This window comes from Tarenaya hassleriana, unplaced genomic scaffold (assembly GCF_000463585.1).
Source record: "Tarenaya hassleriana unplaced genomic scaffold, ASM46358v1 Cleome25, whole genome shotgun sequence".
NCBI classification, from domain to species: domain Eukaryota; kingdom Viridiplantae; phylum Streptophyta; class Magnoliopsida; order Brassicales; family Cleomaceae; genus Tarenaya; species Tarenaya hassleriana.
Window position 1 is genome coordinate 1,290,680 of NW_010965775.1, and position 15,200 is coordinate 1,305,879.

Here is a 15,200-nt window from a genome sequence, read left to right on the forward strand (position 1 = left end):
CCTGCGTTTCTCGGTTCCTGGTGTTTGGCTGGAAGTTGATGTATGAAGGATTGCGATACCCTGCGGCAAGGTACAAATATTATCCACTGCACTCTGACACGTGTCTTAATCTAATTGGGTAAATGTAGCCTAAGTCTCAAATTAAATTAGAAAGAAAGAATGAAAAAAAAAGAGATTCTCCAATCTTGCATACCCTGATTTCCATGTTCAATTATTTATCTATCTGTTTATGGGAAAGGGGAAAAAAATATGAAACTATCACTTTTCCTTTTACTTTCTTTGGTAATTAATAACAATGTTATAAATTTTAAAACATTTAATAAATTATTAAAAGGACTTTATTTGTTAAAAACGAAGTAAAAGAATAAGCTTACCTGGGTAACCCAGATTATGAAATTAATTCCCAATATCTGTCCAATCAAATATCATAGAGGAGACAATATCAGAAATGAAATTTTAATTTACAATAACTTACCAAACAGTAAATAACGTTGAAATCTAAGGATCCAGAACAAGTCTAATAGAGCAAGAATAAAACACAGAATCTCCTTGCATAGGGTATTAAGTTTATATTATATTTAACAAAAGAAATGAACAAAAAAAAACTGAAAGATTCCAAAAGCTATGCTTGTTGATTCTAAGAACCTCTCTGTACACAAGCCATTCCTAAGTCGAGGAAAAAAAATACCTGCAACAACAGTCACGGTGTGAAGGTTGAAGATGATGATGATGATGATGATGACGACGACTTTCTACAAAGAAAAAATATTTAAAAAAAAAACACGACCAAGCTCCATGACAATGGAGCCAATATGCATCTCTTACCTGTTGCCTTAACTCAGTCACTTCCGAGGTTTTCGTAACTGAAGCCTTCAGATATTGTCTCCAATCTCTTGTTGTCCCCTGCAAATACAGATACTAATAATCTCAGCCATTCAGCTGTCCAAATCTCTCTATCAGAAACCCGGGTTTCAGTTCTTCCAGTTGGATTCTGCAAGAGTATTTACAAAGTCAGGACAGCTTCAGCACTTTCTCAAGATGATCTAGCTCGGTATGACTTTGTACTCGACTCGTATGTTTCTTTATCTTCATAGATGTCTCAGAAGCTTACCTTGGCATTCTCCCGGAAGGAAGGTTGACCTATCATAGCTCTCCAGAATGTCTGAAATTAGAAGGCGATTAATGGCATTAAACACTGCATTGTAAGTTCCCGCTGAGTAAGAATGGGGTTCCTCAGAATTTATAAACCTCTTAGACAACTGGAAACTTGGTTTTGCATCCATGTTTATGCACATGTATGCATTTGTATCAGAGATGGAGATGGACCTGAACTCTGGGGAAAGTCGGCTGTCAGATCAGAGAGGCTGAAGTTCCGAGGAATTTGGCCTAAAAACCCGAAAGTAGAAGTGTCTGAATCAAGAAGAGGATCATTTAGGGTTTGGGTGTTGGGTTCGTTGCTGAAAGGTGCAACGGAAGCATCTCCCACTCTGGAATGTGCTTCAAGGGTAGTATTCCGATCGCCACCATACATGTACTGACCACATGTCGAAAAACCAGCCTCGGGTTTGATCATTCCTCCATTCATTCCTTGCATAAGTGGCATGTTCATTACATGCGAGGAGAGCATGTTTGGAGGAGCATCACTTCTCCTAGCATGGTTTGACATTTCCACAGAAGGTGAAGGTGGCACATTTGTATTCATCGATGAGCCTCCTTCGTTGAGAAATGTGTTGGATAGACAGGATGCCCTTGGATGTTGTGCATTTTCTGACTTCAAGGATTGATCAGCGTGATCTGGAGCATAGCATACTTGCTTCTGATTCACTACAGATAGTACGGCAATACGTTATAAAGCCTATAATCTCATAATAACTGCTCCAGTTTCTACCTCAAAGAACAAAATCATGAGACTGTAGGACAGGGAGAGGTTTCGAGAATTGGAAGCTGAAGCAGGATAACTAATCTACAGGCCGTATATATAATATATCATACGCAACTAGACTGCAGTGCCTTATGAAAGGCATAATCTTGATCTCATAAAAAGAAACCCCAAAAGGCGTACACAAAAAATCAAGTGAAAGACAAATTAAAGATCCTCTACTTCCAAATAACGGTTACCTGATTGAATATGAGAACCATTTGTAGTTTGGACAGAAGCAACTCCAGTTGGATGAAGCTGACGCATGAGTTCCACTTGTTCCTCAAGAAACTTGTTAAATTCCATTATCTGGTGCTTCACCATGAGCCTAAGATAATAAGCCTTGAAAAATTCCCGATTCTCTTCTTCAAGCTTCTGCCAAACTGTAGACCAAAAATCAACCCAAGAATGACAAACATATCCAAACATGTAGACACAAATCTCTGTGATAAATTCTGCTATTAGGGTGATCTATAGATCATCTACTCTCATTCTCGCACTTATCCTCTCATTAACCTGACCGACTAGTATTCGGTAATGTCATAGAGCCGCAATTCTGTATCTTGCATCTATTCCTTGTAAGCATCTCCTAACTGGGTTCTTTAACAGATAAGACCGCAATGCGATACTTCACAACAAAAACCTATTTTACAGGACCTCAATCTTAATACTTTTCCCCCAGGACTAAACAAGTAGCAATGTTGATAGATCACAATAAAAGAAAAGGAAACAGAAACCGAAATCGAAGACAGGTAAGGTGGATGATTACATCATTAAACACTATGCATTTAAAACTGAACAGAGGACTACGGTGGCTACCTAGCTCTGTAAAACCAGGTTCTATCTTAGCCTGCTCCAGTAGAGCGCCCACAACTTCTGTCTGGTTCATGTACAGTTGGAGGCATCGTTCTATAAGGTTTTGAACCTGCAATGGAACAGTAACAAGCCGAAAAAAGAGTAAGCCTTTCTTCAGGTTAAGGTTATTCCGCAAAGACAGAAGAAAGAAACAGAATATCCCAGGAAGAAAAACATTTGAGGAAAGACAAACTCCATTATATCTGGCGAGGAAACAAATCTCGGCATCCCTGATTCATATGTCTTACCAACTGTATATCTTGACGTAATACCCTTCCCACTGGTCCACTTGACATGTCGATCAAATGCTTGCAAAGAGAATTGTTGTTCCTATCACGAAGAAGCGGTTTGAATAACCAATGAGAATGTGTAGCAGACAGAGAAAGAAATCATTTGGCTTGGAAAAAAATACAGATAATATCCATTACCAAATATATCTTTTGATCTATCAGAACATCAACCTACTTGTTCAGAAACTGACAAGTTCCATCTCAAAATATCGAGACTAAAACTCAACCCTAATGCATTCACATACTAAAAAGGAAAGATCTTCAGTAGCGCAATAAGGATTAAATAGTTAACAAGCACGCCTGAGACGAGAAACAAACAGCTTTATGGCTTGGAAAATCATGTACGTAAGCATCAAATAATCAATATCTCGACGTTTCTTGGAGGATTACAATTTCTATAAGAACTACAAAACCCTATTTTCAAATAACACTCTATGATAACAAAACTGGAACGAAATCATCAAACGACAAAATTTAGGGCAAAATGAGGCATAAAACCATAAGAAACGCACTAAAAAACCCAATACCCGTCTCGCTATTTTCATGGGAAATGGCACCAAAATAACAAATTTCTTCCTCCAAAAGGAAGTCATGACTTCCTCGATCACCGTACGATAACAATTACCCAAAAATAACATAGATTCTCATTACGGCTACCTTATTCCTCGGCATCACACGCAAAAAAAAACAGACAGAAACATATATTCAAGAACAGCCAGAGAAACCCCGAAGGGCTTGGATTAAGCTAAAGACTGAATGGATCAAACAATAACACGAAACATCAGAACGAACAAATAGATACCTTGATCGCGAATCCGAGAAATCACGAGAGAAATCTTCGTGAGAAAGTTTCCAAAAAAAAAAGGATCCTCACTTGAAGAGATTGAGATTTGATGATCGTGAAAGTATGCCCCCTTTTTCCTTTTTTATTTTATTAATTTATTAATATCAGTGGATCAGGAATCTGCCACGTGGACAACGTAGGGAAAGTGGGTCCCACTATTTGGATTCGAGTTCATAATTCGAAATTCGAATCTAAATCATGGTTGGAGGTCAAACTTTAGTCAACGACATAGTTCTTTTTGTGTTTTGATCGTTGATAATTTGTATTAAACAAATTTTATTATGAATGAAAGAAGAAATATATATATACATATATATGTATATGTATATGTATATGTATGTAAATATCAAACTTAAAAGAGGATTGATGAATTAAACAGTTGGATACTACCAGATGAAATGCAATTAATAAAACAACAAAAAAATAAAAAAAATTGAGATGATTTCTATTTAAATACAACGTATTTAAATTTAAATTATTCACAATATAAGAAATTCAACAAAGTAACTTTCCATGAATTTTGAAGTTAATTTTCCAAATACAAAATCATGAATTATATCATTTTATGAGATCTACTGGTCGCATTTCACATTTTAAGTCCTCAACAAGAACACGTTCACTTGCATATATGTATGATCATAACACAAGTGATATCCAATGCAATTAGGTTTCAAATACGATTATCCAATACAAGTCCACATGAACATGCATGCATGCATACATGCATACGTACATGTATACATACATGTATACAGAGTGAAAGCACAAATGGGTTCTGAAGAAAGAAGACACTGAGTGAGTCAGTCATGTTTCATGGAAACAAGCTTTCCCCTCCCGAGAAAACCAGAGTCGAGTTTCTTGTAATGATTCTGAACTTTCCCGGTCACACTGTACACAAACCCATCCACTTGGTCTTCGTATCTCTCGTACATCACTGGCAACACATGAGCCGCCACAAACCCTTCAAAGAATAAACAACAGTTGTTGTCCTTTTGAGAAATAAATCTGTGTTCATGTGCCATCTCTCCTTGTTGAGGGGAAGCATTGTATCAAAGTAGAATCTCATATCAAGAGAGAAGGGAACTCACCGACGTATAAAACAGTCAAGAAATTGCACCAGCTACCAATGATTGCCGCTGCCCACAATCCAGCCACGGCCTGAGATCATTAGTACTGATCGTTAACGCACCCACATCCATTGCTCTTTCGGGTCAAATACTCTTTAAGATAATGGAGAGGAGTACTGAATGTGAAGCAGGAGGGCTAACCAAATGCTTAAAGGTTAGCCCTTTACAAAACTACATGGTTTACAGACTCAGTTCTGCAATGGCTACGCGCCCACTTTACTGATTAGCAACAAACAGGAAAGAAAAACCCGGTGTCTGATGAGATGTGATTCATGTGGGGACATTAGATAATAACACACATGGTTTTCTTCTTTCTTCTTTTACTCGAAGGAATCCAGGAAGAAAATAAAGTTACATACCACAAGGAATTGCTTCAAATTCCCTCTGCAAGCTATATCTTGAAGGAAGACCAAACCACGGTTAATCTCTGTCCCAAAAGCCTTGCCAAGATTCGCAAAGAACTCATCTGGGAGAACAAGCCTAGGCACTCTAGATGATGATGATCTGTTCCAAACATGAAGATCCAATCTTTAACATTGTCTGGCATTCAGATGAAACCAAAGAATGGAAAGATTGTCTGAAGCATTTTCTAGTTACCGATTCAGAAAAGCCGAGGCATTGCACCACACAAACTGAGCAATCATGCCAAGCAAGAGGGCGAAGCATACGAGGCTCAGAAAGTGGAAATTGATCCATTCGAAGAGCACCCAGATCACAGTTGCTCCCATGAGGACACTCGCTGAGATCTTCTTGTTCCTCCACAACAATACATCAGCAGCTGAAGAAATTACAGGAGAATTCAGATGAAACCAAATCAACACAGAATAAGAGCTCATATATAGGTGTTTATGTAAAATCAAACCTACATTTTCCACCCCCTAAGACATGATGAATCGACTTCTGACGACCAAACAACCGGCTGAAACCAGAAGAGACTGTCTCTTCCTGCCCGAAAAATGACCCATGGTTGTTCTTCTGAACGCTCTCGGAGATGGTTTCCACCAGTTCGCTCAGCACATTCTCCACTATGAATTTCTCAGTCATGATTCTATCAAAACCCCAAATCTTGATTTTGAGATAGAAACAAGAAAAACCCAGAATTTGGACAGCAGAAGCAAAGGCGTAGACGTATTAGAAAATCCAGGGAAGATAAAAAGTACGAGTGAAGTTCATGAAAGCGCAGGCCAACGAGGAACATGGAGATAAAGAAGAAGAAGCACAAACCTTAGGAAGTTGAAAGCGTGGAGGAGGAGGAACTCTCTGTCCTGTGAATTTCACCAATGGATATTTTTTGTGGGTAAAAAGAGAAAAAAGGAAGAACCTTTGTAGGAAAAAACATGACTTTCAATTATTTATTTATTTATTTCCGAAGGAACACATCCGGGTTGGTTGGTTTCAAGGGCCTTACAAATCAAATCTGCAACAGCGTGGGATTCTGATTCATCATCTTTTTCACGTGTCTACGCAAGTACAATCTACTTGTTTGTTAATTTACTTTTATATTACCAAAAAATAAAAACTGTGTTGATATTAAATTAAAAAAATGTGTTTAATCTTCTTAATAAAGAGTTTTCAAGAACTAGAAATGCCTGTGTTGAATGCAAAATTCTCTTTTGATTTTCATGAAAACAAGAGCTTTACCAAAAAAAAAAAAAAAACTGAATGGCCACAGAATACATCAAAACGGCAGGAATTTTTCCAAGTGAAGGACGAATGGTGGTTCTGTTTCCCAGAAAGGCCGCAAGACTCATAATCTAAGCTTTCGCCAATAGCACAATGTCCCCTACCCCCCAAAGTCTCTTCCTTTTGGATCTAATTATACAGATGAACGAACCCTCATGCCCGGGGCCTTGGTTGTGGCTTTCTGCTAGATATCGAGATGCTCCAGATTGATCCTAGTTGCAGAGCTCTGAATGAGTTCCTTCCTGGCATCGACCTGAAACAGACAAAACCCACGGGCAGAAGGAGCGTTAAAAGATCCTCTCTCCCCGAATAAGATAGACAGAGATTTTGCTGAGTGCTCATCCATTTTGATCCGTTGCGGGTTGATCCATCCATTCAAGGCATTGTGGCTTCATTTGTTTGAACCATCTTGTTATCCAGACATCTCATGAACAGAATTATTCCTACCATTAAATTCTCTCGTAATGTTTCTCATGGAAACTTGTTTATTTATACGAAACAAAGTATCTACTTACCCGTGAACCCATTAGAGAGGAGAAGACAACATTAGCTTCAGCTGCATCCTCGACCACTAGCTGCTTCAGTAGCCTTTTGTCTGGATCCATGGTTGTCTCCCACAGCTGTTCAGGCATCATCTCTCCTAAACCTGATAGAGCATCACAGGAACATCAGAAATCTCACAGGGACTACAACCATAATCTGCCACGAAACCAGAGGTGGCTCAAGTTAAGCTTATAGATAAAGTTTGATTTCCTCTTAACATCTTTTTCAGAAAGTCATAATATGCGTGTTGTGCCTTGCATCATTTTGATATATTTTTCAGAAACAAACTCAAGCTTCAGTTTGATATATTTTACCTTTGAACCTTTGAATGTTGTATGATGCATTAGCAGGGAAGGATGCAAGCAGCTTTCTAAGATCTGCATCATCATAGCAATAGTGTGCATGTTTTCCCCTCTCAACCTGGTCAATTCCAGAGAGAACCCGCATAAAAAAATGGCCCCATCCAACTAAAAGCATAGATCTAAAGCATCAAAAACTGCTGCAGGGCTAAGACTTACTTTGTAAAGGGGTGGAACACCGACGTAAATGCAACCCTCTTCGAACAAAGATCTCTGTAGAAAGAACTGTCATGTCAGTTCCATGACCATATTAACTCCACTGGGCATCTAAAGGTCCATTTTGCTCTTTTAAAATCATGAACCGATATACCTGATATCTGTAGAAAAAGGTCAATAGAAGCGTCCGGATATGTGCACCATCAACATCTGCATCTGTTAAGATGATAATTTTATGGTACCGTAAATTTTCCTTCTTAAAATCCTCCCCCTGAAGAAAAGATGATCAAACAGATCAAGTTTACAACATACTCAAAAGAAAGAAAAGGACAATGATGGAGAAAGGGTATTGTTACCTTAACTCCAAGGCCAAGGCCCAGAATTAGATTTTGGATTTCTTCGTTCTTGTACATGGCTGCTTCATCCTTTCTTTCAATGTTCAAGATTTTACCTCTTAAAGGAAGAATTGCCTAGAAAGATCAAACATAGGATGCATCAATTCGCTATGACTACAATCTCTTTGTGCTTTTAACTTGTCCAAAATGATCAAGATAACATATGGGCCGTTCTGTTTGCTACTAGATAAACCTCGATATGAGTCTGCAAATTTTGCAAAAGACAAGTGAAACAAAAAATGGCTTCTACCATTGTCAGAGCAAACTACATATTATGGGTTCCATCAGTACCCTTTTGTGACATTTCCCCAAATAATGTCTCCATACCAGAAGAATCCAGCCAAACAATGTCTCTTAGTTGATTACATATTGGCATACTCAATAGGAGCCATTAATATGCCGTAACAGATATACGTAAACACAGGAGAGAAACTTCACACACTATGGAAATCCCAAGCACCAGATGGGAGTCCGACAGAAAACATGTAATTGTCGATCAGAAGACCTTCATATGAGAGGTCCTGGCCCTAACAATGAGGTATCAGCTATTGGATATGTCAAAAGACAGATCTTTGTCCAAATCCGACAAAATCAGAAGCAGGTTACCTGGAACCGCCTGTCACGACCCTGTTTAGCACTGCCACCAGCTGAATCTCCTTCAACTATAAAAATTTCTGGAGACATTGGGAAGAAAAATATGTTATAGCTTGAACTAAACCAGACAGCTCACAAATCATAACCACTTTTTTACTTTTTTCTACCCCTCACTTTCTCGTATAAATTTATAAAACTTTAATAATGTTTTTTTCTCGTGCAGGCAAAGACATACCAGATTCTTCAGGATTTGGCGATGAGCAATCAGCCAATTTCCCTGGAAGGGAAGATGATTTCAGGACGGTTTTTGATCTGACCAACTCCCTTGCCCTCTTGGCAGCCAAAGCAGCCTAAAAATGAAAGCGTCACATCACTGGTCATGTGGTTAAAACATGGAAACTGACACATCTTAATAGGTAAAACAGCCGAGTGTTACATGAAGGATGATTACATATCTGAGAAATCAGTATGTATAGATTACCAGTCCTTAACTGTGCTACCATTTTCAAGGGATAAAAAACATTTCACTCCAGTGTTTGAGTGCATCTATGCAGAAAAGATGCAGAAGCACGGGCTGGTTCATCGATAATGTACCTTGTAAGCATTCAGGGATTTGGAAATGATGCTCTCAAGTACATCAGGATGCAACTCCAGATACTCTGTCAGGTACTCTTGAACGGATTGGTCAACAATTTTTCTCACCTCTGGATTTCCTAATCTTGTCTTGAGGGTTAGGAGACAGAAAATTAGCGGCAAGAAAATATTTAAAGAATGCCATCAAAATTTACTGCTGTTGCCTGGAGATCATTATTAAAAAAAAAAGTAAAATATCATTACGGCTTCAATTACCTTTGTTTGACCTTCAAACTCAGGATTAGGAACTTTGACCGAGACAATGCAGGTCAGTCCCTCTCTGACATGTTCCCCGCTCAGGTTAATATCTTTCTCCTGGAAACACAATCGATGGCAATCAACTTAACCGGTAATGAAAATCTTATAGAAACAATGCCTGCCCGAGTCCTGACGTTGGTGATGATAAATGCTTAATCTTATGCTGAATCTATAACTGACACGTTTTCCTAGTTGTATATCATGGATAAGTCATCATTCACTGTCTTTAATAGCACAGAAATGTTACGAACATTCTAAACCAACAGCATGTGCTGCAGATTTACGGGTGTTCAAATTCAGTCCTTATCAATGAAGACGAGAAAAATTTATTTATTGACCTATATCATTACACAAGTGTCAGCAAGACTCTCATGAAAAAGGAGAAAAGCATAAGAAAAATATGCTCCAAATCAATGTAAGACAGAAATTCTTAAAAAAAGACAAAGTTGGTTACTGGTGTCATACCTTGACAACCTTTGACTTTTTTGCAAGGCTATTAAGGGTTCTTGTTAATGAAGCCTTTACACCGTCTATATGTGTCCCACCGTCAATTGTGCGAATACTATTGGCATATCCCAGCATTGTGTCTGAATATGCATCTGAGCACCTGGTACAATATTAAGCCAAGAGAATTGAGATTAAATCACACAAGGGTAGTCAATACTTCTTTAGAATTACTATACTGTATGCAGATACTTACACCGCATAAAAAGGACCTCCAGATATAATATAACCCGTTTTTTGAGTCCAGTAAAGAGATAAGAACATACCATTAAACAGAAAACCTAGTACTACAATTATGTCATTTTATTATAAAGACAGCCTGATTATCTCCTGTATTCCAATAGGATTGAATAGTCCAACAGGTATGGAGCCAGTAACAGCAACATACCATTGGAGTGCAACGTCAATGGTTGTACCATGTATCTCTTTTCTGAAACCTAGCACATCATGAAGCGGTTTCTGCACAAAAGATTTGACAATTACTCTTTCCAAGCTGACAGATGATAAAAAGACATAGAATATACCGACAATGGTAACAGAGACATGCATGAAAGAAAGTTGATATAAGTTCCGTTTGCATGCTAGGATAGAGCCCTCAACAGAAATGGACTACTTGGAAAATATTGTTCAATGTATACTGCCAACTCTAAAGCTGGCTGAGAAGGAAAACATCTGATACCAGGACATTTCATTTGTTCGCATCACAACTTTCCATCTCTCAAGTAATTCAGCACACTTAAAAATCTTAATACGCCTAATAGGTACATAAAAACCAGAGGCTTAATAGAAATATAAGAAGCGACCTTAGGTGCAAAGCCTCACCTTATCAGTATTTAGCCAACTAACATATTCAATTAATCCTCCAGCATAAAAATATTCAGCATACAGGTCCTTTTCATGATCATCATCCTCCTTTTTCAGAGTGATCGTAACCTGCAACCATAAATACAAAGCCTGGATTATAACAAAATGATAACAGAAAATTGGCTTCTGCAAATCGAGAACTTTTTAAAGGAACAAATTGAAAGAATGCTAATGGAAACAATAAAAAAAATAAGATGATAAAATATGAAAAGAATTTATCATGGTCTCCCTTTTGTTTAGTAATCAGCTCACCTTTGGGTTCAGAAAAGCAAGTTCCCTAATACGTCCAGCAATAGTGTTATGGTCGAACTGAATTGCAGTTGTGAACACTGGAAAATAGTTTGTTCCAGTAGGAAAATTAATCAAAAAATCTTATCTCTGAGAGGAAAAAAGGAGAAGAAGAGTTAAAAACGGGCAAAACCTTCTTTGTCCGGCCAAAACCTGATGTGTGTCCCTTGAGCATTCTTTGAATCTGGTGGGAGGACATTACATGTAAGTATTGTTGTGGGCTTTCCACGAGAATAATGTTGCTTAAATTCCATCCCATCCCTCCAAACAATAACATCTAGTGCCTGCAACCATTCATTTCCATTAATTCCCAAAGCCAAACTTGAAGTCTTTCCCAATACAACTCTAGCTGACAAATCCTTTTCCCAATAATGAACAAGAAGTATTTTCTGTTCTTTTTTCCTGGAAACAGTTCCACAATCAAGGTTTCCAGTTCTTCCCCACATGAAAATTTGTTCCTAGTTAGATTCCCTTCTATGCAAAAACAAAGGATATGCACAAAATGTTCGAAAGAACCTTATGTAACAATCTTATAGGAGCCAAGGGATGGGAAATAACAATCTTATAAGAACCAAAAAGAGGGGCCTAGAGAAATTTCCCAATTTCCAAAAGGGAGAAAGAAATAATATGACTAAAGATTAAAACACACCTCAGACAAAGCATTCACAACTGATAAACCCACACCGTGTAATCCACCAGAGACACTGTAGCCACTACTTGAACCACCAAACTTGCCACCTGCATGTAGGATCTGCACAATATCCATCAAGACTGATTGATTGCATGTTTAAAGAGAAAAGGACTGTGATGCACTAATGGTGCATTCTATGCCTTAGATATGTGATAGAACAAATACAAGAGAAATACAATCTTGAACAAATTTTCAGGATACATAAACAAATGAATAAGAGTTCCCAATCTTTTCCATGAAACTTTTACTATGCAATAAAGGGCAGCCCGATACACAAAGCATCCCGTTGAGCGGGGTCCGGAGAAAGGTCCCACCATAAGTGTGTATTGTAGGCAAACCTTACCTTGCAGAATATTCTGCAAGAGGCTACTTCCAGGACTCCAACCCATGACCTTTAGGTCACAACGGCAACACCTTAACCGTTGCACCAAGGCTCCCCTTCAAAATTTTACTGTGCAGTATATTTAAACAGTGTTGAATTTGATTTTTCAAGCACTAATTTTAAGGTAATACATTATTGATTACGAGGAAACAATAGAGGTATATCATGCAAGTGACAATACCGTGAGGACAGTCTCCAAAGCAGATTTTCTCGTCACAGGATGCAAATCCGTGGGAATCTGCAAGACAGTTATATATCAATTAAACAGCCATAAATTTCCTGAAGTTTGACTAAGATATATCCATCAAGACATCAAGATGAACACAAAAATAATTTTACTGGTCCTCTATCACTATCATGATGAAGCAAGCTATCAGAAAAAAGAGAAGGGGAAAGCCAATTTATGAAAAGGATAGAGTAGTATTCACGTATTTTGTTTTATCACAACCCATGGGGGTGGATGTGAAAAAGCAGAGACAGGAATATCAGAACCGACAGTTCAATAACATGATTAGATAATGCATCAGGACTCAGGTGGCCCGTTAACCCTACTATTGTCATATCAGCCTCAGAAACTCCAACCCATATGTTCAACGGTAAACTCTCAGATTGATAAGCAAACAGATAACATACCCCACGCCCATTGTCAGTGATGCTCACAGAATTATCCGGATGCAGAACAACGTCTATCTTGGAAGCATAACCAGCTTGTGCCTCATCAATAGCATTGTCAAGTATCTCATAAACCTACAAGTGCATCAGAAAATTTGGAATCATATCTTGTCAGGAGCTAGTAGAGCAACGAGACATGAAAGAAAAGCGATTTACCAGATGGTGCAAACCACGAGGTCCAGTGCTCCCAATATACATTCCAGGCCTTTTCCTAACAGGGTCTAAGCCTTCCAGCACCTAAGGTATCATAAAACATTTGGTGATACAAAAATCAAAACTCCGGGCAAGACCTCATAAGAATCCATGATAGAAAAGAATATTCCCTGGCGAATATAAGCACCAAATCCTGTTATTTATGGCATATTGACTACAGTTTCTCATGAATCTATCCCGGTAATTGAATATCCAAAACTAAACAAAGAAAAAAAAGGGATAATTGTAAGAATTACTTGAATTTGCTCGGAACTGTAACCCTGAGAGGTGTTGGTTTCCTGGAAAGCCTCAGTGGTGATGGTTGATGACATAAAGGACCTTGGTGAGACTGCATTTCTTAGTTCCAGTCCCAAGCTCAAAACCTTGGTTAACCGAAAATTTATCCTAAACCCACAGGATGACTCAATCAGAGAGTAACTTTAAACAGCCAAAGCAGCAGAATTTCTGCCGTAAAGTAGGAAATTTCATCAAGTCTAGGACACCAGAACGCATGCATCCTCCATATGAAGGCTTTACGAAAGATAAAAGACGGGATGGGGAAAAAATCAAAGTTTTTAAGTAATCGGTGCTCTTGTCAATCAATCGAAACGCATAAATATCCAAACGCAGACATACTCTCTCGGCAGCTGAAAGCGAGTGGCATCATTTAGATTGCCGTGTACTCCACCATTTCCATCAGACACCAAACACAAAATTTCTACAGATTAACTTGCAAATATCGATAAACCGAGTAAAACCCATGAATTTCTCAGAACCTGGAAGCAAAATACGTCACCAAGAATGCAAAGATCCTCTCTTTATTACTCCAACAGTTTTCACCAGAACCACAAACAGAAAAGGAAAAAAAAAAGAGAGAAGAAATGAGAGCAAGAACCTGGGTCTTGCGCAGAGAAGTGAAGCAGAGGAGAGAGAGGAGATTTGACGGGGAAGAGAAGGAGAACGAGAGTGAGAGAGAAGACCATGACGAGAAGCCATGAGATGAAGATACAGGTGACGATAAGGAGGTCTTCGAAGAAGCGCCATGGACAACGCTACCAAAATGAAAGGTTTTTTTTTTTACTGCTGCTTCAGATTTTTTTCTCCTTCTGCCCTCCCTCAGACACGAACATAAACCCTAAATATTACCCCTTTCTCCAATACGCTTTTAAAAAAATTAATTAAAATTAAAGGGCAAAAGGTGAATTTTGCCGCCCATTTTGTCGTGTCGAATTAGAACCGGCCATTATTTTACCGTTATGAATACGGGCGACCTTTTTATGATATTCGAGCACATGAAATTGAATTAAAAGAAGCTTTAATATCGATTTATTTTATAAATTGGTAAAATGTAATTATTTGCATAAATTAATCCATTTCATAGTAAAAGACAAAAACTCTATAAATATATTTTTTGAATTCGGACATAAAAATTTTCAAATAACAAATTGAAAACTACTATAAAATAAATTCTCAATTGTAAAAAATAATAGATAATTCAGTTTTGTAGACAAGAATTTATTGAAATGTAATTGAATTTTATTTGATCCGGTCGAGTTCTACATTTCGTACACAAACCATAACCGGTTTAGAAACGATTCTCCAAGATATGGATGTGAATAATCTCACAAGTTGGGTGGTAATAGTGGATTCCCGCATTTTTTCCACGGATTTCTGTTGAGATTCTTGGCACAATTAAATTCACGTAGCACAATGTTTTTTTTTAAATAATCGGATGATCCCAAATCCAAAGATCTAGACTAATCCCGATCCACGCGCACGACCATACAATACACACGTGAGATGTGAAACACCCGAAGGTGGCAGAAGGGGAATCTCCATATTCTAGGTGTTGAACCTACGACCTCGTTTACAGGAAAGACCCTCTCAAACCAATAGAATTGGGGGATTCTCATACGTAGCACAATGTTATTTGTTCTTTTTCACACACACAA

The 15,200-nt window shown here is 38.1% G+C and overlaps 3 protein-coding genes across 11 annotated transcripts; all 3 read right to left on the minus strand.

Annotated features, from left to right (window-relative positions):
• Positions 1 to 4: 4 nt before the first annotated feature.
• LOC104816410 lies at positions 5 to 3,973 on the minus strand. Of its 5 annotated transcripts, none has more exons than XM_010545223.2 (9): positions 3,866 to 3,973; positions 3,022 to 3,103; positions 2,738 to 2,843; positions 2,119 to 2,301; positions 1,327 to 1,824; positions 1,112 to 1,162; positions 826 to 903; positions 375 to 410; positions 5 to 60 (listed from the first exon to the last, which is right to left on the minus strand). In XM_010545223.2, exons 2-7 carry the CDS (start codon positions 3,067 to 3,069, stop codon positions 839 to 841), a joined length of 951 nt encoding a protein of 316 aa, XP_010543525.1. In that variant the 5' UTR covers positions 3,070 to 3,103; positions 3,866 to 3,973; the 3' UTR covers positions 5 to 60; positions 375 to 410; positions 826 to 838. The 5 variants fall into 5 exon arrangements, 3 of the variants coding, with proteins under 3 accessions (XP_010543525.1, XP_010543527.1, XP_010543524.1); XR_772289.2 differs by lacking the exon at positions 5 to 60 and adding an exon at positions 689 to 752 and having other exon boundaries at positions 382 to 410; positions 3,866 to 3,972; XR_772290.1 differs by lacking the exons at positions 5 to 60; positions 375 to 410 and adding an exon at positions 443 to 688 and having other exon boundaries at positions 826 to 991; positions 3,866 to 3,971.
• A 567-nt stretch (positions 3,974 to 4,540) lies between these two features.
• On the minus strand, positions 4,541 to 6,368 carry LOC104816411 (reticulon-like protein B8). Of its 2 annotated transcripts, none has more exons than XM_010545227.1 (6): positions 6,259 to 6,368; positions 5,901 to 6,082; positions 5,632 to 5,812; positions 5,394 to 5,538; positions 4,996 to 5,065; positions 4,541 to 4,868 (listed from the first exon to the last, which is right to left on the minus strand). In XM_010545227.1, exons 2-6 carry the CDS (start codon positions 6,076 to 6,078, stop codon positions 4,708 to 4,710), a joined length of 735 nt encoding a protein of 244 aa, XP_010543529.1. In that variant the 5' UTR covers positions 6,079 to 6,082; positions 6,259 to 6,368; the 3' UTR covers positions 4,541 to 4,707. The 2 variants fall into 2 exon arrangements, with proteins under 2 accessions (XP_010543529.1, XP_010543528.1); XM_010545226.1 differs by having other exon boundaries at positions 5,901 to 6,099; positions 6,259 to 6,365.
• Positions 6,369 to 6,611: 243 nt separating this feature from the next.
• Positions 6,612 to 14,369, minus strand: LOC104816412 (DNA gyrase subunit B, chloroplastic). 4 transcript variants are annotated; one of them, XM_010545229.1, is made up of 21 exons: positions 14,144 to 14,369; positions 13,506 to 13,653; positions 13,213 to 13,293; positions 13,018 to 13,131; positions 12,566 to 12,622; positions 11,961 to 12,062; positions 11,445 to 11,595; positions 11,276 to 11,352; positions 10,982 to 11,092; positions 10,548 to 10,618; positions 10,121 to 10,262; positions 9,614 to 9,712; positions 9,359 to 9,487; positions 9,000 to 9,114; positions 8,777 to 8,844; positions 8,132 to 8,245; positions 7,930 to 8,046; positions 7,779 to 7,832; positions 7,575 to 7,680; positions 7,233 to 7,363; positions 6,612 to 7,141 (listed from the first exon to the last, which is right to left on the minus strand). In XM_010545229.1, exons 1-21 carry the CDS (start codon positions 14,290 to 14,292, stop codon positions 7,130 to 7,132), a joined length of 2,148 nt encoding a protein of 715 aa, XP_010543531.1. In that variant the 5' UTR covers positions 14,293 to 14,369; the 3' UTR covers positions 6,612 to 7,129. The 4 variants fall into 4 exon arrangements, with proteins under 4 accessions (XP_010543531.1, XP_010543532.1, XP_010543530.1 ...); XM_010545230.1 differs by having other exon boundaries at positions 6,612 to 7,160; XM_010545228.1 differs by having other exon boundaries at positions 6,612 to 6,970; positions 14,144 to 14,368.
• Between the last annotated feature and the right edge of the window lie 831 nt (positions 14,370 to 15,200).